The 24,590-nt window shown below is 38.2% G+C and overlaps 1 protein-coding gene across 1 annotated transcript in view; it reads left to right on the plus strand.

Moving 5' to 3' along the window:
• Positions 1-24,590, plus strand: part of PDE3A (phosphodiesterase 3A) — a 350,559-nt gene that overhangs the window by 292,586 nt on the left and 33,383 nt on the right. The window contains exons 5-7 of the mRNA XM_020869501.2: positions 5,482-5,606; positions 18,025-18,244; positions 22,182-22,267. Coding sequence (XP_020725160.2) covers positions 5,482-5,606; positions 18,025-18,244; positions 22,182-22,267 — 431 coding nt within the window. The remainder of the gene's footprint in view (positions 1-5,481; positions 5,607-18,024; positions 18,245-22,181; positions 22,268-24,590) is intronic.

The following is a 24,590-nucleotide window of genomic DNA, read 5'->3' on the forward strand; positions in this document are numbered from 1 at the left end:
GGGTCACAGAGTCAGATGCAACTGAGCAATGGAGCATACAGCACATTGTGGTGATCCTTTCACAGTATATACAAATATCAAATCATTATGTTAGGTGCCTAAAACAAATATCATGTTATATTTTGAACCTCAATAAAAATAAATAGAATATAATTACTTAGAATATTAATTCTAATTTTACAAAGTGGTTGAAAAATCAGAATTACCAAAGCTAAGGAAAAAATAATACTAAGATCTAGAAAGAGTTTTTACATCATCATGAGAGAAATTCTTTCAGAGAAACTACTGAGTCTGTCCTTTTCTATTTGGCATAGAAATAGCATACTTTATGTGAATAATAATTATGAGAACATTTACCATATGTGATTTCAGGTTTTTGAAACATTTGCATCAGTTTTATTAATGATCTAATGACTGAAAAATTACCACATCTGTATTGAACTACATGATGACAGTACTAGAAGTTATTTTCTTTTGACCTTGACTTTGAATATAAAGCCCCATTCTGAAATTGGCAGAGAAATGGAAACCTTTCAAATCCTAAGAATTTTTAATGACTGCTAACTTTTCTTGCTTTCTTACTTAAAAACATAATTGGTTTCTTTCATGTTAAATATTATTGATGGTTTAATAAACCTATAGAATCAGAAGCAAGCATGAATGATTCTTTCTTTACATGAATTCACATAATTCCACTCTGTCTTATCACCTGGATGTTTGTGAAACTTCGAAACATCACCATAGGAGAATGTTAATCTGTTTCATGAACATTTCCTGAAGTTCAAAATTATAGGTCACTAATAGTATTTTCCCATGAAAATATTGACTGTTGTTGACTTTTACAGCAGCAAATACTGATAAGCAGTAGGAAATTATAGTTATGTATTTGTTGCTTAAAAATGTGAATTTTATGTTCTTGGTATATATCTTTAGAGAGGTTGTCTATTTTACCAGGGCACCTTGCCAAGATTCCTGTCATAGTATAGTTCATGATCCTTTATTTACTATCCATAGAGTGATTCTATCAAAAATCCATTCAAGCTTTCTTAAATGTCTCCTTTCTTTTTGTTATTATGTGTTACTTCTCATCAAATTTCATTTCTCCTACTCCTCTCTTCTCTTAGTTAAATGAGATTAGAGGCTGAAATTGAAGTCAACATGAGGAAGAGACTTTCAAAAACATTTATGAGCTTAACTCCTAAGGATTTTGTCATTCTGTTTTATGAAATAAATGCTCCTTCTCAACTATTTTCAAAATAGAAAAGGAATGGCATACGATCCCACTCGTTCCCTTTGTCCTAGAAGTACTCATAGATGTCCTGCCTAGGTATGCTTTTTCCACTAACTTACTCTTCCTTAATTTCACTATCCTATTAAAAGTCCTGATATAACATCTGAGAGTAATACAACTTTTTCACCATTATAAAAACATATTAATAAAATTCATTCTGAAGAGAATTTAGCCCTTTAAGGGAAAACCATATGTCAGTAAGTAGCAATGGTACCACCAATAAACACAGCTAGTTTGGGTTGACTCATCCTTTGTTGTGGGTGAAAATAGTGAAAAGATGGCCTCAGAACATCTCCAGCCCTACTAATAAACCAAAGGTAAAACCTTCTTCAGTTAGGAGACCTGTTGCTAAAACTGACTGATTTCAAAACTGACTTGAGTTTTAATCTTTGAAGCTTCTTCTCTGTCAGTCCTTTTAAATTTCTTCCTTTCCATGTCCGTCTTTTTATTGAGGCTCTTTGAGGACTGCAGTGATCAAAAGAAGAACGAGTAGGAAGTGAAAAGTAGAAACAGTCCTCAACTTCTGTTCCTTTAGGTACATAGCTGGGCGATTTACTCCTGGGTGGTTTTAAATCCAGCTGAGTCAAAAGGCACTGGACTGAGAGTCTGAAGAATCTTGACCCCACCACTCAGAGATGTGTAGCCAGAGCCTTGGTACCCACCAGAAGGAATTCTTCAGGAGAGCAGGAATGATGAGACAAGTGGAATAAAATTAAGTGGAAGAATACCAATAGGTGCTTTATTTTTTTAAAAAGTAAGCTTGAGAGAAATTTTAAGTCTGAAGTGAATCATAACCTAAGCCTTCCACATTGGCCATGGAAGTGACAGCAGGCGGTAAACTCGGTAAAAGAAACTGTTAGGACCTGGTAAGACTTTTAGGACCTAGGATGAAGTTTTTATGAGTAAAACTAAGGTGATAAAATCCACTTTTGTAGAAGAGGGTTGAGGTCTTCCACAGCAAACACATAGATAGTTTTTGCATGCTGTGTTAGTGTGGGAAGGCCAAGTAGACGTTCCCCTAAGCCATTTTTTTCACTGGAATTCAAATCATTACATATTAATAAGATCTAAATAGGAATCACAAAGGCAAAGACCAATAGAGAGCTGAAAACTATTGAAGACTCACACAAAGGAATACATTTGAAAGTACCTATAATTTATAAAGTGTATATGTATGTGTATATATTGACATACATACACATATACACACATATATATTGATTTGTCATTTTTATTGACAATATCTCATAAGAAATTAATATTTATTGTATTAAGAAAGGATATATGGCTAGGATTTTATTAATCTTGAAGTTCATTAACTTCCCACACATTAAAGATGCTCCATTATTGCATTTTATGAAATTTCTCAAAGTCAGCCTATCTTAAATGTTTTTATTAAAGAAATATAAAATAGAAGCAGACAGTTTTGAGCTAACTTTAATAATATAGAGGGCTTCCCTGGTGGCTCAGATACTAAAGAAATCTGCCTGGAATGCAGGAGAACCGGGTTCAGTCCCTGGATCAGGAAGATCTCCTGGAGAAGGGAATGGCTACCCGCTCCAGTATTCTTGCCTAGAGAATTCCATGGACAAAGGAGCCTGGCAGGCTATAATCTATGGAGTCACAGAGACTCAGATGCAACTGAGTGACTAATATACTTTTAATAATATAACTCTTTAAAGTATTAAAAAATAAATTCAGTTAATGTTAAGGTCTTTTTAAAAGCCTGCATAGAAAAGTCACAACCTGATTATTATACAGTATGCTGAGAAGACAGGTAGGCCACATAAACATTACATACAGTGTCTTCACAGTAAGTCTCATACATCAATCAATCCAGCAAAAGTAGTTGACAGGGAATAGTGATATCAGGAAATAGTTGATATAGTTATCTATCTCAGATTCAAAGTTTTCTTTGATATTATTGTTTCAGAATTCCAGACATTTGTGAATTGCCTAGAATGAGATTTCCAAGAAGGATATGAAACAAATATTATCCTTAATTGTATTTGATAATTGCTGTCACTCATTCCACTTTTCAAATGCTTTTTAAAGTAAAGAGAAAAGATGAAATTTTAAAATACCTGGGTCAACAGTTGAAAAAAAATCTCTCTGAAAAGAATACAAGAGATGAAATGAGGTAATTAGTAGCAGACTGTCACATAAGACTGAACACAGGTAACAGACCTTTCCCATCAGTAAATTTACTAATAATCAAAGGACAGAGGCAGTAGCCACGCAAATGCTCAGCATCTTCCCCTTTGAGAGGTCTCAAACTGGTACTGCAGCATACCCTAAAAGTCCTGTCATTTCACCTTAGCACATGTTCTGGTTTGGACTTAATATGCAGAATTGTAAGCAATACGCACATCATGGTGCTTGCACAAAGGATGCCATTTTGGTTATAGTTCAGTTCAGTAGCTTAATTGTGTCTGACTCTTTGTGACCCCATGGACTGCAACACAGCAGGCTTCCCTGTCCATGACCAGCTCCCAGAGCATGCTCAAACTCATGTCCATTGAGTCAGTGATGCCATTCATTTCATCCTCTGTCGTCCTCTTCTCCTTCTGCCTTCAATCTTTCCCAGCATCAGGGTCTTTTCTAAGTAGTCAGTTCTTTGCATCAGGTGGCCAAAGTATTGGAGTTTCAGCTTCAGCATCAGTCCTTCCAATGAATATTCAGGACTGATTTCCTTTAGGATGGACTGGTTTGATCTCCTTGCAGTCCAAGGGACTCTCAAGAGTCTTCTCCAGCACCACAGTTCAAAAGCATTAATTCTTCGGTGCTCAGTTTTCTTTATGGTCCAACACTCACATCCATACATGACTACTGGAAAAACCACAACTTTGACTATTTTGATTATAGAATTCCTCCAAATTATACCTCATTAACTATATAGCTTACATGACAATCTCTACTCATTAACAACCCCATAATTCCATCCATTTCAGCTTTATTTACAATAAGCCACCCAGAGAGACCAGGTACATCCTGCTTACACTGCCAATCTAAGATTGGCCAAGGATCAAATTGTCCAATTACACTCATGCAAGTTATAGATTTTGTGCATTACCAAATTTACTAATGCTTGAAAACACACCGATGTTAGCAAAACACAAGCCAAAACATAAAGCATACACTTTTCCTCCCATCCAAGTCCTAACCAGGCCCTACCCTGCTTAGCTTCTGAAATCAGACAAGATCTGACGTGTTCAGGGTGTTACGGCTGTAGACTATACACTTTTCCCTTGGAGCAAACCAAGACAGTCTATATGGCTTCCCAAATATTTTTTTCTCTCAGATTTCAATAGATTCTGTTTCAGATTCAGAATGTAAGGTTTTGAGCAGCGCCTACAGATAAATTTTGGTTAAAGAACTCTAAAATTTATATCCATTAGTTACATGGATCTTTTGAGGTGTTCTCCATCCCAGCCTTCCAGATTGATTTATGATTTATTTAAATTTATTTAAATTGATTCCAGGTTTATTTACAATAATACCTAGACAGAGCAAGGATATCCTGCTAAAAGCATTCCCTCGAGTGAAGACTCACTGCCATTACCTTTCTCCTACTAAATAGCATCAGTGCTACCTTTAGTAGCAGGTCCATTAGGTATCTACAAGGGAATTTGTCTCATCATTCCATTCTTTACAGGGTATCACCAGTAAAATAAATGATTGGTTAAAGACCTGTTATTAACCTTTTCCTTCAAGATACTGCAAGAATACTGTCTTTGAATGATAAGTACTTGAATTTCTTAATTTAGTTACACCAAGAATAATAAATTAAAAAGTATATAAGAAAGCATCATGTCATTCATACCTAATGTAAGTTCACCTGCATCGTAAAGTTAGTTTGCCATGTTTTTAGAAGATCTTTGGGGATGATTTTCATGATTATAGAAATAGAATGAGAAGGTGTTGGATACTGAGTAATTGAAAGAACAGTAAAGCTCTTTTTTTCTTGGTTAACCGGGTATCCTTGAAGAGTGTGACCTCTGACCCTGTAACTCAGACTGAATTCAGATAACCTAGTTTGTCACTTGGAAGTCAAGTGGTTCTGTCACTGAACCTGGACCGTGACTCAGATTGGAACGTCTATTATGAAAATAATGGTTGGGTTCTGGTAAGGTCTGCCCCAATAATCAAAGGATAGTTTCTTCATTTTTCTTTATACCTTGTCTTTGCAGTGCTATTAATCCAGATTCTTGGAAAAACCCAGTGATGATGACTCTCACCAAAAGCAGATCCTTCACTTCATCCTACGCTGTTTCTGCCTCTAACCATGTAAAGGCTAAAAAGCAAAATCGACCAGGTAAAGAACCTACTGAGGAAAGAGCTGACACTCACTGTGTGTGCCATCATGGAATGAACTAAGCTTTAAGTGTCGCAACACTCAGATGTGTTTGGTTTGACTCTTCTAAAAACAAAAACCCTCACTAACCAATAGTTACTGAAATTTCCACTTTATAGGATGATGCAGATTCTTTTAAGATAGCTGCACTAAAGTTCAAGTCCCATCTTGAACTTACTGGATGAATATTAAATCAGTGTAACTATTGAGTAGGCAAGCTTTATCTTATTACTATTAAAGCTAATGAAGTACTTATGAAATTTCAATTTTATTTTTAGTGTCTGTTAAGAAAATATTTTCCAGAAGTATGATATTTATAAGTTCTAGGAAATGCTTCATTTACTATACACACTATAATTTTTCAAAGAAATTCTTGCTCCATGTCACTTACCTGCACACACTCCCAATATAAAAATACAAAAAGAAGAGGTATGTAAATTCAGAGAAAATACAATTCAGTACCTTTGACAGCCCTTTGAAAAACCTCAAATATCAGCAACCAAAAAAACCCAGGAGTAACATGGGTGGGAGGTTTTCCTTCTCTTTTAAACCAGGTACAGAATGAAACTTAATGTGATTTCTCGTCTAGGATCTGCATGGGGTTTTTCAGGTTGGTGTCAATGTACCCTCTGTCCTTCTAAGTATCAGTTTTTTCTTTCCTTCAAGCGTCACTTAATAAATATGTATGGAGTGTTCACTGTCCAGAGATACTATCTGACACTGAAATAGTTTGAGGAATACGGCAGTGATGAAGCCAGACCCTATTTCTCCTTTCACAGAATTCTCACTTACATTCAAGTGGAGCGTATAAACTGATACAGAGTATAAGCTATTGGTGTATATGTAGTGTGCTAAAGGCTATGATAAGAAAGTGAGGGAAAACTTTCAAAGAATTAAAGAGATATAAGATCCAACATGTGGATGGAAAGTTTCAACAACTTAAGATTCTAAATGATGACTGGCAAAGCCATCAAGCAGAAAGGGAGAGCTGTGAATGCAGAGAGGGAGATGAAAGCAGATCCGTAGACAGAGGCCAGATGGAACCCAGGAGCTTTGGCAAGGAGTTTAGGTATCAATGAAGTTTCAGGTAGGAATGTATCTATAGAATAATTTCAGGGAAGGTGACCTTATTTAATCAGAATCTGTGATAACTCAAAACTGAAATAGTTTGTCAGATTCGATCTCCAAACTGGCCTCATCCTTAAATCCCTATTGAGTGTCTGGCGTATTTCCTCTGACCTTTCTTTCCTGGAGGCTTCCTTGTTGGTTCAGTGGTAGAGAATATGCCTGCCAATGCAGGAGACAGAGGTTCTATCCCTGGGTTGGGAAGATCCTCTGGAGAAGGAAGTGGTAGCCCACTCCAGTATTCTTGCTTGAGAAATCCCATGGGTAGAGGAGCCTAGTGGGCTATAGTCCATGGGGTCGCAGAAGAGTCAGACGTGACTTAGCGACTAAACAGTAACAGCAACTCCTTCTTGGAATGTTCTCATTCCACGTTTTCATCTCAGCATTGTAGAAAGCCTTGCTGAGATTTTTCAGTAGCTCCCTGCTTAGCTTCTTAATCTCCTGCCTTTATCGCAGCTCAGGAATTCACCAAATGGCTCAAGGGGAAAGCTGCCCTCTTCCCACTGGGCTGCTAGACATTCAAGTCCTGGCTGCCATGGCAGCCCCAAACTCCAGGATTTGTGTCATCAGCCTTATGACGTTACTAAAAGCTCTGTTGGCTTGCCTTCCTAATAGCTGCATCAGTCTGCCTGGATTCTTAGCCTTTTGTTCCCTGCCAGTGGTCAATAAATAATTCTCTGGATGGAAGAATATTTTGCAGGGTTTTGGCTCATGCTTCTGAGGGTCTCTTCTATTTGGAAACCTATCTCTCCAAGTTGGTTGCCTTGCCGTGATAACTTTTTAATTTTTAATTCAGCTTTTCTATTTGTTCTCAAAGAGCAAATAGATGGATTTACTACAAATTATTGCATTATAGCCAGAAGCAGAAGTCCTGAAATGGTAGTGTTTCTATGAGGGTTAGAGAACCAGTACTCACATTCCACTAATATTTTAAGAGGCGACCTTGGAATATAAGCTTAATTTTATTTTTTATTTTTTTTATAAGCTTTATTTCAAACAGCACAACTTAAGGAAGGACTTCTGTTGTTTCTTCCATCTAGAAGAGAAAATTTAGTACTTTGCCCTTTGATCACCTAGTTCATACTGGTAACTGTTGAAACTATTCTTCCTGGGTAGCTCAGCTATTAAACAATCTGCCTGCAATGCAGGAGACCTGGGTTCAATCCCTGAGTTGGGAAGATCCCCTGGAGAAGGGCATGGCAACCCACTCCAGTATTCTTGCCTGGAGGATTCCATGGACAGAGGACCCTGGCTACAGTCCATGGGGCCGCTAAGTGTTGAACATGACTGAGCGACAAATACTTTTCTTAAATCTCTACTGGTGAGCATAGAAAGACACTTCCTCCACAAAATACCATTTTATTGGCATTGAATTGCTGAAAGAAATCACAAAAGTCAATCTGGTTTTCCAGAAATTAATCTGGTCCTCTCTGCTCTTTAGAAATATTTATTATTCTTTTGTATCTTACAAATCATTCATGACCTGAGGATTAGAATTTATCTTTCATGAGGGTCAGAAACAGGACGGTGTGGGAAAATACTTAAATAGAGATTGCACTGAGGGTAAATTCAGATGAACTCAGAAATGCAGAAAAGCAAGGTGGAAGACCTGAATCTGAGCGTTCCACATTAAACCTGAGACTTTTAAAGGGGCACTTAGGTGTATTATAAAGCAGACACTATTTGGCCGACAAAGGTTCGTATGTCAAAGCTATGGTTTTTCCAGTAGTTGTGTTTAAATGTGAAAGTTGGGCCGTAAAGAAGGCTGAGCACCGAAGAATTCTTGCTTTCATCTGTGGTGTTGGAGAAGACTGTTGAGACTCCCTTGGACAGCAAGGAGATCAATCCAGTCGATCCTAAAGGAAATAAACCTTGAATGTTTATTGGAAGGACTGATGTTGAAGCTGAAACTCCAGTACTTTGGCCACCTGATGCAAAGAGCTGACTCACTGGAAAAGACCCTGATGCTGGGAAGGATTGAAGGCAGAAGGAGAAGGGGATGACAGAGGATGAAATGACTGGAAGGCATCACCAACTCAGTCAACATGAGTTTGAGCAAGTTCCAGGGGTTGGTGAAGGACAGGGAAGCCTGGCGTGCTGCAGTCTTTGGGGTCACAAAGAGTTAGACAGGATTGAGTGAGTGAACAACAACAAGTGACCCTAGTTCAGAAGGACCCCTTCAGTTCAGTTCAGGCACTCGGATGTCCGACTCTTCGCGACCCCATGGACTGCAGCACGCCAGGCCTCCCTGTTTATCGCCAATTCCCAGAGTTTACTCAAACTATGTCCATTGAGTCAGTGATGCCATCCAGCCATCTCATCTTCTGTCTTCCCCTCCTCCTCCCGCCTTCAATCTTTCCCAGCATCAGGGTCTTTTCAAATAAGTCAGTACTTTGCATCAGGTGGCCAAAGTATTGGATTTTCAACTTCAGTATCAGTATCAGCAGTTAACAGCCATGCAGCTTCAACATATAAAGTTCAAACCAGTTGGAACTTACAAACCAGATCTCTATAAACGTACAAGGAAACAACACAAGTTAGAAAAAACAAGAAAACAACTGTACAGATCTCTAAAAGTGTTGAGTGGGATGTACCTAGTGGTCCAGTGTCTAAGATTCCATGCTCGCAATGCAGGGGGCCCAGGTTTGATCCTTGGTCAGAGAACTAGATCCCACATGCTGCAACTGAGACTCTGTGTAGGCAAATATTTTTTTTTTAATATTAAGTTATTTAAGTGACAAAAAAATACTCAGGTGTTTGAAGAAAAACACGAGGGAATAAAAGATAGAAATGAGGGATTGCAGGGAAACTAAATGACTTTTGGAAATATAATCAGGGAAATATGATAAGTTAAATGGCATAAAAGCATATTAAAATTTTGAAGAATTAGTAAATTGGAAGGCAGAGAATGTGAAGAAAGTATCCAGAATGAAGCTCAGATGAGAAGCTGGAAAATGTAATAGATTCTGAGAGCCATAGGAGGAGTAATTAGAAAGTTTAATATACATAATCATAGTTTTAGTAGAGGATAGGAAACAAACTATTTGAAGAGGAAAGGACAAAGAAAAAAACAATCTAAACATAGACACAGAATAGTGAAACCACAGAATGTCAGAGATGAAAAAAATCTTGAAGTTAGCCAGAGAAAAGTCCCTTCAGTCAGTCTGAGAGCAAAGCTGTTGTATATAAATGGAGTCAGAAGACAGAAAAATGTTTTCTTCAAATTTTTGAGAGAATATGATAGTCAACCTAAAATTGTGCACTGGGCAAATCTGCTTCAAAAGAGTAGAATTAATTAAAGACATATTCAGGCAAGTCACAACTTTACCAACCTACCAGATCTTAACTAAAGAAGTGTATGATGGATATATTCTAGAAAGAAAAAGTAGAGCAGAGGAAAATTTGTCAGGTATAATAGAAATGATGGACAGATAAATTAGGAAACCATGATTCCATTCAAACAAACACCATATGCATAAATAATAGTATTGAGTTGGCCAAAATGTTCGTTTGGGTGTTTCTATAAGATGTTCCAGAAACACCCAAACTTTTTGGCCAACCCAATATTTTCAGATTGTAGGTATTTTTTTAAAAGATCTTTAAGGAAAAGAATTAAAATATGTGACAATAATAACAAGTAACTCAAGGGATGAAGGATGAATTGAAGTGTTCTGCACTCTTGTATTGCTCATAAAACAGACTCAGATGAGGAAACTGAGCAGAAATATTGAGTAACTTTCCCAAGGCCACATAATTGATACAGAATTCTTTCTTGTCCTAAAGAGTTATTAGAAAAAAATTGAGGATGACAAATTGAGATAACTTGAAAATAGGATTTTTTTTTTTTGGTCTTGCCCCTAGCTGAGGATAAGATGATGACAGGATTTGGTTTTCTGTTTCTCGGTTTCTTCATTGGGTCATGAAATTAAAATTCTTAAGATAACCAACATGATAAGATCAAGAAGATAGAAATTAATGGTTAGTGTATTCCCTGGAAATAACAGAACAAATGATGAGACAGACTTGAGGAACAACCTCAGATTCTGTGTCCTGCTCCTGACTTCTTATGCCTGTGCTTAAGAAGGGCAACATGTGAAAGAAAAGAGGCTCCACAGAAGATACCACAAAGGCAGATAGTAGAGATGAGAGTTGGGCTTCCCAGGTGGCCCAGTGTTAAACAATCTGCCTGCCAATGCAGGAGATGCAGAGATGTGGGTTCAGTCCCTGGGTTGGGAAGATCCCCTGGAGAAGGGAATGGCAGCCCACTCCAGTATTCTTGCCTGGAAGATAACAAGGACAGAGGAGCCTGGTGAACTACAGTCCATGGGGTCGCAAAGTCGGACACGACTGAGTCACACACACACACACACACACACACACACACACGCGAGTCACAGTAACAGCAAGACCCTCCCACATTCTTGCCTTAAAGTACATAAAACATCTCTGTCATTGATTGCTTTGGGAAGGATTTCGCATTGTTCCATCTTTAGACTGCTCTCACAGCAGAGCTAAATGTAAAGTAGCCTGTATCCTGTGTATGCTGAACTCAGTTTAAGTCCCTGAAAGTCTGCCAAAAGGAAGAAAACTATCCATCAAGAATCAAGAGAGCTGAAACTCAGGTACAGTTCTGCCTGATCAGATGGGCCCTTCTGTTTGGGAACTCATCTCCCTACATGGATGGCAGGCTGGGGTTGATTTGCCAAATAGATGTGATTTAAGTGAACGTGATGTCCTGCTACACCCACCTCCCCAACCCCCCACCCCTGCCCCAGGTTTCAAGAAAATGTGGAAAGAGGCAGAGAGAAGCCCCTTTATGTGTCCAAGAGAGTAAGGAAATGGAATTAAATAAAGTGTGAGGAGAAAAGTAAGAAGCAGTAGGCAAAAAAGATAGGGGGATGCAAGCATAAACTTAGTGTACAGAAACACTGGAAGATAAATGACCTGTTTTGAGATGGGACTAATGAAATCTGTTCTTTGCACAAATCAAGTAAACAGTGTGTCCTTTGGCTCCATCCATCAGTATTCATTTAAACAGTTGAAACACAACCAATTATTATGCAGTAACTAATATAAAATAAATGGGTGAAATTGCATATGAGTCCTTTGATTAAAGCCTGAAAACAGGAGATATAAATGTAATTTATATTTCTGTGTTGCTTTTCTGAGTCACTGAATATGTAAAAATGCCTGTCATTCTCCTTTTGAAATCTCTCTGATTCATGCTTATCACAGCTGCAGTGAGTTGTTCCCTTTCCAGATTCTTATAAATTTTATAATTCTGATAATCCTATTGCAATGATTACAGATATCACTACACCTAAAAGTTAGACTGAGTTTTGCCTATAGAAAATTTGAAATAAGAGAGAACTTGAATTATGGCATTGCGATTTTGGTGGTGTTTTTTTTTTTTTTTTCTTTTTGCATCTGTGTAACTTTATTTTTTGTTTTGGAAAAATATTGGAGCTGTTTTCCTGTGGGTGTGGAGAAGAGGCATGTATTTATCAGACAGGCTGGTCCCTTTTTTGTTCAATGAAAATTAAACAGAATTTTAAAGCACAAACAGATGGATTCATTTAAATCATTTCCCTCCAGTATTGTTTATCATCTTTTTTTGATTGCCCAAAGTTCCTTGTGTCTTGACACACATTTTCTCATGTTCTCAGGAGCAGAGAACTAAAGACTCAATTACTCAAAGGAGTTGGTACTTTAGAACTTTGTAAAGTTATGTTTTTAATATTTAAATTTTTAATTTTAAGTATTTTAGAGTAGAGTGGTCTGAATCATCCAAAGAATTGTATTTCATGAGCTGGGTCTTTTTCCTGGAGTCTCTTAAAATTATTCAAAAAAAAAATGAAGATAAATATGTTTGAAAGCATGCATATTTATCTCAGTCCCTTCATGTGTATGTGTGTGTGTGCATTTGTGTAACATAAGATTGGGTGAGACTTCAGAGGTTATCAATTCTACCCCTCTAACTTTAGACATGAATACACTTTAAATAATCTTATAAAGTAATTTGTTTTTGATGACATACAATAATATCCTTTTTCTGTGAAATAATTTTATTTGCAGTCTCTCCTTTTAAGAAAGAGTAGTCTTCCCTGATAGCTCAGTTGGTAAAGAATCCACCTGCAGTGCAGGAGATCCCGGTTGGATTCCTGGGTCGGGAAGATCCTCTGCAGAAAGGATAGGCTACCCACTCCAATATTCCTAGGCTTCCCTTGTGGCTCAGCTGGTAAAGAATCTGCCTGCAATGTGGGAGACCTGGGTTCAACCTCTGGGTTGGGAAGATCCCCTGGAGAAGGGAAAGGCTCCCCCTCCAGTATCCTTGCCTGGAGAATTCCATGGATCACAAAAAGTCAGACATGACTGAGCAACTTTCACTTTCACTTCTTTTGTTTGGTTATTATCTACACTTGTCATCTCTGCTATTTGAAGACTAATATATGTAAATATATGGCCATTTTCTACAGCATTCCTAACCATTTCTGCTTTTAAAATTTTAAGTAAGCCATGATAAGGCACACTGAGAAATAGTTTGGCTTGAGGAAAAAGAAATTTATGTGTTTATGCCTTTATCTTCTCACCTGCAGAGTAAAAATATTCTTGCTTTTCATGGAGTTGCCAAGACCCCTGCTTGTTCAGATAGTTCAAAACACGTAACCTCACAGCCCTGCAGAAGCAAAGTGTTTTTCCTCTGTTGCAAGGTTCAGTTGACATTTCATCCCAGGCAGTAAGTCTGGAGTCTTTAGTTCTGCTTATTTGTTTTACATTTTGTTAATCCCTGAGTTCCAAGAACCCAAATCGTTGAGTGGATTTTTAAATTTGTATTTTTAAGAGCGAATTGCGTGTCTCTGAGAGAATCAGCTGGCAGCTATTAAAAATCAACAATGAAGAAAATCACTCCTCTCATAAATTGCCTTCAGAAAATATATTGTGTGCAGACAGAAATGGATCATGTTCCCACAGGCTTTCAACTACTTTTAAAAAGTGCTAGGAAACTATCCCCAAACTCACAATTAGTTATCAGGATAATTAAGAAATTGCCTAATGCAGAATTTCAGCAATTCCAGCCAGGCGCCTGTCAGGAGTCTCTTTGGTGTGTGTGTGTGTGCGCCCTGTCGTTCATTCATGTCCTGCTCTATGGACTGTATGGATCGTTTGTGACCCTATGGATTGTAGGCAACAGACTCCTCTGTCCATAGGACTTTTCAGGCAGGAATACTATAGTGGGTTGCCATGCCCTCCTCCAGGGAATCTTCCTGACCCAGGGATCAAATTCGCATCTCTATGTCTCTGGCATTGGCAGGCAGGTTCTTTACCACTTAGCACCACCCAACTGGGACTTTCCTGGTGATCCAGTAGTTAAGACACTGTGCTTCCACTGCAGGGGCCACGGTTTCAATCCCTGGTCGGGAAACTAAGATCTTTCATGCCTTGCAATGCAGCTAAACAAAACAAACAAAAAACCACCAGCACAAAAAAGATAATTCCTTAAAAAAAAAAAAAGATGCAGTAATTAAAACTTCGCCATGACCTGGCCAGCCCCACACAACCTTGCCCTACCATCACTCTGACCATGTTCCCTGCCCCTCCTTCCTCGTTGCTAACCTGCAGTCACACTGACCTCCTAACTGATCCTCTGACAACCCCTGAGTAGGTCCCTCTTTCTGGAACATGCTTTCCCCAATACTTATCTATATGTCTTCCTTATTTTATCAAGTCTCTGTTCAAATGTTACCCTTAGTGCATTCTGTCCTTCTCGATCCTCTCCCCTCTGCATTATTTGTTTTCTGGGTATGAAATATATTTATTTTTGTGTGTGTATATATTTGTCTATTTTTAATTAGAGGATAATTACTTTACGATATTGTGATGGTTTTTGCCATACATCAACATGAATCAGCCATAGGTATACATATGTCCCCTCCCTCTTGATCCCCCTCCCACCTCCATCCCCATTCCACCCCTCTAGGTGGTCACAGAGCACTGACTTTGCGTTCCCTTCATCATACATCGAACTCCCACTAGCTATTTGTTTTACATATAGTAATGTTTGTGTTTCAGTGCTATTCTCTCATCATCCCACCTCCTCCTTCCCCCACTGTATCCAACGTGTCTGTGTCTTCTTTGCTACTATGCAAGTAGGGTGATCAGTACTATCTTTTTAGATTCCATATATATGCATTAATATGCAATATTTGTCTTTCTCTTTCTGACTTACTTCACTCTATATAATAGTTTCTTTATATCAGTTAAAATTCCCTGACTTTCTTTTCTTCCCCACCCTGCTTTCTTCTTCTTCCTCCTTCTCTTCTTTCTCTAGTTTCTGTCTCCCCTGAAAGCTCCAAGAGCAGGGAATTTTCTTTCATTCACTACCGCATCCTTTACTCCCTGGCATGCGTCACACAATCAATATTTGTTAAATGAACAGATCATTGGGATACTTACTCTGTGCAAATACCTTGATAACTTTTAAACCACATCAAACTAGTACCCAACTCCTTAATGGTTAAGCTGCTTTTCTAAGATTATCTGGAGACTCAGTCAGCCTTAATTTAATAAACAGTATAAATTAAACTAGCATTTTCTAACCTTTCTTATATGAGAGCTTATATATTTGTATAATGATATGTGCAAATATGATGTTATATAGCTGTGGTGAAATGAAAAGAATTGAGAGGTTTGTGAAAATTGTATTTATTTTATAATAATGATAAGAAAATTACATTAGTGATCATAGTAAAATTTAATTTATCCTGGAGCACTCAAATTGATAAAAAATGTAAAACCGTTAGTGCTTCCAGAACACTTTTAACTTATTTGCTGCACACGATAGGTTGGTTGGGAAACAGTGAGTTAAAAATCTAGTGTACTTAGTTGTCTTTTGGTTCAGGAAATTATATGAGATAGTTTGTCAGTGGTGGCTCAGACAGTGAAAAATTTGCCTGCAATGCAGGAGACCTAGGTTCGATCCCTGGGTTAAGAAGATCCCTTGGAAAAGGGAATGGCTACCTACTCCAATATTCTTGAATAGAGAATCCAGTGGACAGAGGAGCCTGGTGGGCTACAGTCCATGGGGTCGCAAAGAGTCAAACACGACTAACACTTTGATTTTTCTTTGGTAAAATAAATCTTTTCAATAGAAATAGAAATCAAAATGAAAACCATAAGCTATGTGATTATAAAGAGCAAAACAGATGGAACCTAGTAGGTAATAAATTTTCCTTCCTTGTTGGGTAGTTTTTGATAGAATGATGTGCTAATAAAGCACAATCTACCAAGAATGCTAGGCCCACTCCATATTCTATTTCCTCTCACTGTAACCCTGGGGAAGTTATTTAATCTTCCTGGGTCAAAGTGGTTTCATTTGTTCAACATAGGCTGGCATTGAGCTGTTGATCAGGAATCCATAGAAATATTGAGAACAGGACTTGGAGGGGTAACTGGCCTCTACATTTAATCAAAGGAAGAGTATAATTTCTTATCTTTTAAAGTAGACAAAACAAGAAATAGCAGTGCTAACAAGAAACTTAAACATTATAAAAGCCCGTCAACAAGCCTAATATTCCTTTCAGTGGACCAGAAAACCTCTGGGTGTGACAAATAAAACTTTTGAGAGAACTGGACGTTGGAAGCAAACTAGGCCAACTGCCAGGTCACCACACATCTTATTCAGTGATGTGAATATCGCTGACTGTACATCTCCCCAGAGTGATGAGCAATAGAAAACTGACTTTTAAGGATTTCATTTTATTTGCTTTACAGTAGACTGTTTAGCCATGTAGTCATGAGAAATAGTAAGCAGGAGGCTATTTAGAAGTTTTCTCTCTCTCTCCTTCAGTTTTAGGGCAGACTGCTCTCTCTGTATTTGGAGAGAGTAACTTCAAAAGACATCATCCCGGTCCTCAGACGTCAGCGCTTGGAAATTGATGCCAGTGCTCTTTAAAATTTTCACAACCGAGAGTAAACACAATTTGGCACAAATGTCCACACTTATCATTTGAGCTTGAGGCCATCGTTTCATCTGAAATGGATCATGTTACATTTTTCAATGTTTTCTTCAGAAATGCTGCTGATCCAAACAGTTTCTGACACACAAAAGTTAGTTTCACTGAAAATCTGGATGGTTAATAAAGCCCCTCAAAAATGGATCTTCTTCATTGACATATTTTAAGCAACCAGTGGTGGCTCAGCGATAAAGAATCTGCTTGTGACGCAGGAGGCACAAGTTTGATCCCTGGGTCAAGAAGATTGCCTGGAGATGGCAACCCACTCCAATATTCTTGCCTGGAAAATCCCATGGACAGAGGAGCCTGGCAGGCTACAGTCCACGGGGTCACAAGCATCAGACATGACTTAGCAACTAAACCATCACCACCACTAGGCAACCAATGCCTGCCAAAAAACTCTGCTCCACATACAGTAATGTTGAAAACTACGGCAGATCCTGTTGCTACTAAAAACCTCATAACCAAAGAGAAGGCAAACATATGAGAAATTTTTAACTATTATCATCAGGTCAGAATGCCAAGAAGAAACAAAGATGAGAGGAGAAAATAATACCTTTCTGCAGAAAGACAAATATCATATGATAGCGCTTATAGGTGGAAACTACAAAAAAAAGGAGGGAGGGGAGGTTACAAATGAACATGCTTGATGTAGTTGCCGATGTAGACAACCTTATGGTCACCAGAGTATAAGTGAAGGGGGCGGGGATAAATTGGGAGATTGGAATCGAAATATACACACTGCTATATATAAAATAGGTAACTAATAGTAACCTGCTATATAGCACAGGGAACTCTACTCAATACTATGCAATGGCCTATATGGGAAAAGAATCTAAAAAAAGTGGATATATATATATGTGTGTGTGTGTGTGTGTGTGTGTGTGTGTGTGTGTAGCTAATTCACATTGATGTACTAACACAGCATTGTAAATCAACTCTACTCCAATAAAAATTAGAAAATAATATCTTTCTGTCCTGAAGTTACTCCAGGACACCAGGGCTTTAACTGAACTTGCCAGCATTGCCACTGAGTTTTCGTGATGATTCATTTCTCATATTTCATGCTGCGGTGATGCCCCCGCTGAGCAGCCTGTCTGCAGAGAAGGCCGGCCCTGTGGTCTGAGGACTCACATGGTCCTTCCTGAGTTAAAAGGAATCCAAAGGGAAGGCTAAGAGCTGCAAGTTTGACTTTCAAAGACATTTACTTAAGACTTAACAATTCTCTCTTTCTTTATTAGGTTCCCTAGTGAAAATTTCACCTCTTTCCTCACCCTGTTCTTCACCTCTCCACGGGACCCCCGCCAGCAGCCCAGTCAGCAAACTTTCTTCAGTGCAGTTTCCAGAGTCTTCCGAGGCAACTGCCAAATCAGGCCTAAGTTCTCACCGGGCCTTAGCTTACACACAGAGTGCCCCTGATCTTTCTCCTCAGATCCTGAATCCGCCTGTCATATGCAGCAGGTAAGGAATTTGTGTTGTTCACTGGAGTCTAGGTAATAATAAAACTAACACTGGTTTCCCTCTTAGGAACCCTCACCACCACATAACTTTGTGTAAGTTGCCTAAGTAGTTGACAAGAACGTACAAGATAGTGTGGTCTGTGCTGAATAGGCTGGAATAGAAACTTAATTTTCAATGCTTCTCCATTAATAAGAGTTTTAGAGACCTTATGTTCCATACATGTCTTTGGTGCTGATATAAAATAATTAGTTGTATATTTTATCTGCTTACTGTTAAAACATCTAATGTATAAAACATCTAATTAAAAACTCCTATCGAGTCATTCAGTATAATTTGGTATTTTGTTGGGATATTTTTTTACTTGTTCTCCAGGGAGAATTTTACACCGATTTTAAAGGTACTGTTTTTTTAAGTTTGCATTTCCCATTGTGACACTTAAAAAATGTGCAGATAACATGTGGCACATTGTGACTTTTCTCAAGTGGATCTCTGAATACAATGCTGCTCTGTCATGTTTAAACAGAGAGACAAAGTGTTGTCTCTTACGGGGGATAAGAAAAAAGGATCTAACATGGCAAGATTAATTATTTTGTCTCTATTGTCACTAAAAAAGGAATACCTCCTCCACCAATTAACATATTATTGTTCTTCAGCAACAGCTTCATCTTGAATAACTGCTTTAAAGCTTTGCAATTTTTTTAAGTAGAAAAGAGTGTTTTAAAATTAAGCATAATTATGAGAGTGCCTTGAATAAAATGTTATTTTCCCCCTAAGATGAATGATGATAACTGTTTGAATAAATTAGTTACATATTGGTCTTCTTATATTAAATACTGGGTCACAGACCCAGATTTGACCAGTGAATTCAAATTTAAGCCTCACAAATTTCATTTTCCTACCCTTTGTTCATAAATTCTGTGTTAAATAATTATTTTTATAATCTTCATTTTTGCTTCTTTTCTCTTTACAAATACTTTCAAAAGGAAGATAATTTGTGTTCGGTTAGGACCGGAGTGAAAAGTTACTCCACCATCCAAAACTTACTCTACTGCTCTCTGCATAACACCATTTTCAATACAATCATTCCCTTGGGATGTTAATCCCGTCTTTTTCTGTGGTAAACAGGCCTATCCTATTTTCCTTTTAGTGATTTACAACACACATCACTTTATTGGAAGCTCTGAGAAGTCCTGCAAAAAGACAACGCCTTGAGTTTTGTTTCGTCTGGCATCTCCTGACTTTATTTGACCACAGAACCCATTTCTTTAGGTTAACACCCAATAATTGCCCATGAAACTAGTGTCTGGGGGAACACCCTGAAGAAACACTTTTTTGTGGTGTGCATCCTGGGCCCAGATGAAACCCAAGGGAGTCCCCAGACTCAGTGACATCTGCTTGCAGCATTTCTAGGGAGACACTCCCACAGTGAGCCTCAGACTTGTGAGAAATCAGTTGCCTATAGAAAGAACCGAGGGGTCCAGAAAAGACGTATTATACCACTCCCATAGCTTTGCTCACCGCAGTCTTTTTTTTTTTTTTTTTTTTGTATTCTTAGCAGAAAGAATGTAATGGGATTTTTATAAAAGAGGTTTTGGAGAAAAACAAGGGAATTTCACTGCCTACTTGTTCAGTAATGTTTATAAATCCAGTAGTGTGTGTTTTATTTGCTGGGGCTTTATAAATCTATAATTCAAACCATGTTTTATTATTGCCTTCAAGGCAGCCACCCATGTAGGTACAGAGAGCTCCAGAAACACACGACTAATTATTGTGGTTTTCCCTGCTGAACTTGAAGGGCTTGGCGTTGAATCCGGGTCTCTTGGCTGCTGTAATGTCTATGCAACAAGCTGTTTTTCTGGCAGGAGAGGTAGTCTATTTGAACTCCTAATTTAAACGTTCCTTTCAAGTATTATCTTGCAAAGAAAAATCTTCAGACTAGTAAACTACTTTTACCAAGTTTCATCCCAGAACATAAGCCCATCATTTACATCTATGGACTTTTTCCTTCGGTTCTGTCATTTTCTTTTGAGTCCCTAAATCAGACTGGCAGGATTTCATAATTAGAAATATTTTGTATGTGATGCTTTCCACTGACATTCAAGGCTTGAAAAATAAATATGCTTTGGATGAAAACACTCTAACTAGGAAATGCTTATCTCTACTACACATATAAACACAATTCAAGGGGAAAAAGTGATGAGATATTTAATATATTCAATTATAAACTGTGATTCTTCTCTTTTCCATTTAGAGTAAGTAATTTGTGGCTAAATAGCAAATAAACAAAAGTTCTCTGAGACCCTTTGTATGAATAATATTAGGCAGAATGAAAGAACCCAGAAACAAAATACAGAACTAAAACCTAATCAAGTCTCTAAACAAGATAAGTGAGAGAAGAAATTTGCCAGACCATTTGTAGGATTACTTTGTAATTTATTAAACAGTCAAAACTGTTGAGAAAGCAAAAGTAGCCTGCCTCCTCCAACTTCCTCTCTTAAAGAACCCTGCCCACCTCTCAAGGACCTTCATTTTTCTCCATTGTTGATATTCGACTCTTCAATCCCATGGATTGTCCTTCCAGGCTCCTCTGTCCATGGGATTCTCCAGGCAAGAATACTGGTGTGAGTAGCCAGTTCCTTCTCCAGGACATCCTCTCAACCCAGAGATTGAACCCACATCTCCTGCATTGGCAAACAGATTCCTTATCACTGAGCCCCCAGGGAAGCCCTTTTTCTCCGTTACACACAGTATACTCCCTTGATCTGTTTTTCTCAACTTGTGTCCTGTGTGGTCAGGTGTATATCCACTGTTTGTCAAAATGTACGTATCCTTTATTCATTTCCATAGGGCCTTAACAGGTGAACTGATCCATCTGAAAACAAATAATTAAATTTTATGGCAAAAAATAAAAATAATCTACCATTTTTTATTTTTATGTATGCAGTCATTTTTTAAAGGGCTTTTTGGACATAACCCACAGAAATAAATCTAATCATGAAGCTTTTTAGCAGACACAAAGTGATTCCACTGGGAAAGATATTTTTAACCAAATACACATGGGCACTTCCAAAATCACTGCTGTTAAGTATGTAGCTGACTATCCCAGGATTCTCTAAATAACATGAGAGAAAGTTATCAACAGTTTCATTTCACCTCAAATATGATCTTGATTGTGGAAGAGCATGAGAGTTGAACAGAGTATCTGATCCTTTGTATTGATTATGCTTTCCCTCAGTTCAGTTCAGTTCAGTTGCTCAGTCATGTCTGACTCTTTGCAACCCCATGAACTGCAGCACGCCAGGCCTCCCTGTCCATCACCAACTCATGGAGTCCACCCAAACCCATGTCCATGTCCATCGAGTTGGTGATGCCATCTGACCATCTCATCCTCTGTCATCCCCTTCTCTTCCTACCCTCAATCTTTCCCAGCATCAGGGTCTTTTCAAATGAGTCAGCTCTCCGCATCAGGTGGCCAAAGTATTGGAGTTTCAGCTTCAACATCAGTCCCTCCAATGAACACCCAGGACTGATCTGCTTTAGGATGGACTGGTTGGATCTCCTTGTGGTCCATGGGACTCTCAAGAGTCTTCTCCAACACCACAATTCAAAAGCATCAATTCTTTGGCGCTCAGCTTTCTTTATAGCCCAACTCTCACATCCATACATGACTACTGGAAAAACTATGGCCTTGGCTACACGGAGCTTTGTTGGCAAAGAAATGTCTCTGCTTTTTAACTTGCTTTCCTTACCACTGCCCAAAACAGTATCCCACATTTCAATGTCCTTGCATAAGACAAAATGATTTTTTTCCATCAAAGGAATAAGTAGAGTGCCAGAATATTTGACTGTTATTTATCTTAATGTATACATACATGGTGTGTGCCTACAGTTTTCTGAAAAGAAAGGACCTACTTACAGCTGTTCCATTATTTCTCAGCTGTGGCAGACCATATTCCCAAGGGACTTCTGCCGATGGGCCCCTGGAAAGAAGTGGGGCGGCCATTCGGACACCAAGCAGAACAGGTAATTCTTCTTTGGATTCTGTTCCTCAAAATGGAAATTGCTCTGCTAGATTTTTTTTTTTTTCTGATCAGAAAAAGGTAACATATGTTTCTGATTTTTTTAGATCACAAGTTTAAAAAGACAATGAAGGAAATCAAAATCATCCATAGTCCTACTACCTAGAGTTAATCATGGGTTACGTTTTGATGCAAAGCTATCAAAAATGTTTATGTGTCTATACACAAATGAATATATTTTTAAATGAGACACCATTTTCTATAGTGTATAGAATGCTATAGAAATGCTATTTTATCTCGGACATGGGAGGGTCATCTATCTTAGGATACGTTCTGGGGATCTCCATCACAGAGCCTGAGAATTGACCCTGCTTAGATTACTGTGAGTTTGGGAGGTAAAAACCATAGTTTTTCTTGAGGCAGTATTACAGAGGCTCAGAAAAATAGGCATTGCAGCCTGATTTATATCCTGATTCTGCTTCTGACTTGTCTGTAATCTCTGTGTCTTAGTTCCTTCATCAGTAGAATAGAGATAATAAGGGTCCTACTGGAACAGGATTATAGATAGTTAAATTAATAAAGCACATAAAGCATTTATTACAGTATGTGGGTCACTGTAAGGAGTGTTTGCTACCATAATAATTGTAATAATTATTATTTTTAGTGGTGTAACCCTAGGGACTTGCTTTTGTTATTGCTGCAAGTTAAATTTAGAAAGATGGTAACGATAACCCTATATGCAAAACAGAAAAAGAGACTCAGATGTATAGAACAGACTTGTGGACTCTGGGAGAAGGCAAGGGTGGGATGTTTCAAGAGAACAGCATTGAAACATGTATATTATCTAGGGTGAAACAGATAACCAGCCCAGGTTGGATACATGAGACAAGTGCTCAGGCCTGGTGCACTGGGAAGACCCAGAGGGATCGGGTGGAGAGGGAGGTGGGAGGGGGGACTGGGATGGGGAATACATGTAAATCCATGGCGAATTCATTTCAATGTATAACAAAAACTACTGTAATGATGTAAAGTAATTAGCCTCCAACTAATAAAAAAATAATAATAAAAATTAAAAAAAAAAAAAGAAAACCAGGTGGCGCTACTGGTAAAGAATCTGCCTGCCAATACAGGAGACCCAAGAGACCAGGGTTTGACCCCTGGGTCAGGAATATCCCCTGGGAGTAGCAAATGGCAACCCACTCCAATATCCTTGCCTGGAAAATTCCATGGACAGAAGAGCCTGGCAGGCTATAGTCCATGCGATTGCAAAGAGTCAGACACAACTGAGCACGTGTGCGCACACACACACACACACGAACGTTAGACTTTATGATGATAGAGTGATCTAAGAATGGGTCTTAATTATCTGCTCCAACATCTTTTAATACACAGCAAATACTGATTATTTGCCTCCGAGAATCATGTGCTATGGTTGTGGACAAAGGTCCAGGGACATAGGCAAGAAGAAATTAAAAGGAGGATTCTCTGTGTAGCCATTATATGATATGGTACACTGAAGACTCAGAATATTCTCTTTTCTATATCCCTGATCTTCCCTGACCCTACTGAGGCTGATAGAATAAGGAGTGTTTCCTTATCACCTTTGGTCTCCTGTAGAACTATATGGCCTTTGAGTGTGCTTCTTCATTTTTCTGCAGATTCTGGGATTGAAACTTATCAATTACATTTTCTATAGTTATTGTGTCTGATTCTAACATAGAAGTAGTTGCATGAGAAAGATAAAAGAAAGACAGGTCCTTGAAAATGTGCCACAGGATACTCCTGGTCAGAATAGGCTACATAATAAAAGCCATTATTCACCAGCAATATGAGGACATGTGACAAACCTAGACTATTCAAGCAGCTTTGGAAAAAAAGAACAAAATTTCCTTCAAGACTTAAACCACCATAATGAAGAAAGTATGGTGCTGATGTAAAGATTATCAAATAGAATCATATGGAATTGAGTAGAAAGTGCCACATTAGACCCATACCTATTCAGTTGTTGAACTTTCAACAAAGATCCACTTTTCCAAGCCAAAGGGGCTGGAAAAAAAATGAATCTCACCCCTTATTTCACACCATATGCAACTTTTATCCTGAGATGGCACACAGACCCAATGGTAAAAGCTAAAACAGTAAAACTTCTGAAAGAAAACACAGGAAGATATCTTTGTGACTTAGGGAAAGGTGAAGAGTTCATAGGTCATGGAAAGCAATAACCATTTTAAACAAAGCTGGATTTCATCAGAAGTAGAATATAGGAACTCAGATTTCATAAGTTTGCTTCTGGTGGTAGGATTTACCAGCTGTGGGCTCTTGGGCAA

The sequence above is a fragment of the Odocoileus virginianus genome, chromosome 23 (genome assembly GCF_023699985.2).
Source record: "Odocoileus virginianus isolate 20LAN1187 ecotype Illinois chromosome 23, Ovbor_1.2, whole genome shotgun sequence".
NCBI classification, from domain to species: domain Eukaryota; kingdom Metazoa; phylum Chordata; class Mammalia; order Artiodactyla; family Cervidae; genus Odocoileus; species Odocoileus virginianus.